Source organism: Polypterus senegalus, chromosome 8 (assembly GCF_016835505.1).
Source record: "Polypterus senegalus isolate Bchr_013 chromosome 8, ASM1683550v1, whole genome shotgun sequence".
NCBI lineage: Eukaryota > Metazoa > Chordata > Cladistia > Polypteriformes > Polypteridae > Polypterus > Polypterus senegalus.
The window spans coordinates 127211168-127213762 of record NC_053161.1 but is presented as its reverse complement, the minus strand read 5'-3'; the positions used below and the strand labels follow the sequence as shown (position 1 = coordinate 127213762).

At 35.3% G+C, this 2595-nt stretch overlaps 1 protein-coding gene across 2 annotated transcripts in view; it reads right to left on the bottom strand.

The window, feature by feature from the left end:
- Window positions 1–2204, bottom strand: part of mettl25 (methyltransferase like 25) — a 142157-nt gene extending 139953 nt beyond the window's left edge. For both annotated transcript variants that reach the window (XR_005634717.1, XM_039761766.1), the window contains exon 1: window positions 1951–2204. Coding sequence is in view for 1 of the 2 variants with exons in the window: in XM_039761766.1 (XP_039617700.1) it covers window positions 1951–2167 (217 nt within the window). In the remaining variant the exon portion in view is untranslated. The remainder of the gene's footprint in view (window positions 1–1950) is intronic.
- Window positions 2205–2595: the final 391 nt, after the last annotated feature.

Below are 2595 nucleotides of genomic sequence, written 5' to 3'. Positions count from 1 at the left end.
AGACTTTTGGCAATTTATGAATTTCATTCATATTTTGTATGAATCTCTTCACCTTTCTGGCATCCTGGCCTGAAAGTGAAACAGAGTTCCCTTACTAAACCTACATTTAAGATGTCATCATTTGGGGAACCAATTGATTGCTTTAATGATTTACCAGCATTGCTGAAGGTAAAACTGATGTTTAATAAACAGAGTGATCATACACCCATTTCCTACATTGTTTTGCCTTTCCCAGGGGATGGACAGCTTAAAATTAATTCTCTTCCTACAATACCGACACAAATTTTGACACTACAGCCAAGAGAGGCTGGTATGGCCAAAAATACACACTATAACGATTTCAGTAGATACCAGCATAATGTATCTGCATATAAATTTCAGATTGAAACTTTTTTTTAAACAAATAACAAATGTACTACTGATTAATTGTGCACACAGGCACACCTCTTATTTTTCAAAATGCTTGTTAACACTGTCCTACTCAAATATATTTGATAGCAGGTACTCACTTTTCTTAAACCGATAAAAGTACATCTTTCTTATTCACTTGCTTGTTCATTCACAATGCCACCACCAAACAAATACAGCACAAAAGACAAGATTTTTTCTTTTGCCACTGATTTGGTAAACAGTATTGTACCATTAACACTCACACCAGTAGATTCAAAAACAGTATTCATTTGCAGGTCCTAAAGCCACTCAATAGCTAATCATAATGATAAAAAAGCAACATTGCAGCTTGGATTTTTTTATATTATCATGGCACTATCCTGCAAATAATATCTTATTTATGTTGCATGTATGATATTGCATTCATTCTATTGTCATTGTATTACCACAGCTTTTTGTGAGAGACATACAAGTCACGGTTTCACTTGAACTAAAGTGCCTTATGATTGTGTTTGTTGGGAAATGTGTAAAAAGCTACTCTTCAATTAAGATATTTTGCCCTGCCATGAAAACCAGAAGTCAAGAACGAATCAGTGCTATTTTTATAGTGCCGTGTTGTTAAAAATGACACAATGAACCTACAGAATTATTTCAACAATGAATTCAATAAATACAAGGTGCTATAAATAAATGTGGACCTTTATGTAAAAGAAGGCATTACAAAATGGCATGGAAAGAATTATGTCAAAGTCCAGTTAAAATCACTAAGGATAGATAGATAGATAGATAGATAGATAGATAGATAGATAGATAGATAGATAGATAGATAGATAGATACTTGTACCAGTTAGAAATGTACCTTTTTAGATTTTTACAGAGGCACAAGAATTATTATAAACAATAACAACAACAGGCCCTCTCAAACACACATAAAGTTAACAAGAACGAGTAAAAAATACTTCTGACTTGCTAAAGATATGAGAGCAGTCACACTGAGAAAGTATAAAGGTATTTTGCAGGTAGGTAAGAAGGAGCCCAGCAGCGTTTAATGACACGCCTCTACTGAAAAATCTATTCACTACAAGTACTGTGTGGCATGAGATGCTATGCAGCATTGTTCACAGTCTATTTTGTCATCAATCCCCTTTCCACTAACATCTCCAGACGGCCCAGAGTGCATTCCATTACTGACAACTCCTTCTTTTATCAGCTTGTTGTAACACCACAGTTTTAGAATTCGCGCGGGCCATCACACAGTTGCAGAACTAATTTATATGTCACTACCCACATCAAGTGAACATTCTCGCCTTAAAAAAGACTGTCCTGACCTTTCTTATATAGTGCCTTTATGTTACTCAACTAGTCCAGTCGGTTACTAATGTGGACTTGTAACGCCCTTTAAACCGAGTGAAATTTTAACATCCGATTCATTACTTTTGCATTCATTTTCTCCCTTAATTAACTTTCTCAACCAGTCTAATAACCACACAGTTTATGTCACATTAATATAAATCGAATTTAGCTGTCGTCTTATCTTTAAGACGTCTAATGTTAACCCACCTCCTCGAACGACGCTGCAAGTGTCACTCTGTTCAGCAAGTAGTGACAGAACACTTTCTGGTGAGACTGCCACAAACTCGTCCCAAATCCCATTGGTGTAAAAATCGACAGTATGGGCATTTGCTATTTTTAGAGAAACGACAAGAAACTTAGCCAGCTGGTCTAACGCATTTCTCAGCGCTTTGAGTGTAACGCCGGTGTCTAAAGAGGATGACATTTTCCGCAGCGATCCCTTGTTTCACGTGTATGCTGGATATAGGAGGCAGTAATAGTTACACACAGACTAATGGATCCTTTTTTCTATTTATTTAGATACCTAAATTCCACTAGGGTCCTAAGTCATTATTACAGTAAATCAATTATTACTCTACTGAACTGAAAACAAATATTCACAAGTGTGTTGATATAACAAAAAGAAAATATGGATGTGAAATAATTCGCCCTTATACCAATATAATGATTTTATTAATTTTCTTCCCGTTTCCTCGTTAATATTTTTAAGTTACTTGCGACAGTAACATCACGCATACACCCCAATAATTTCAATAACATCTGCGTTACGTTTATAAATCAATGTTACCGTTCAAGTTATGTAGATTGATTAGTCAGGTCTGGGGATTTTTTTTTTTTTTTTGATGACGACGA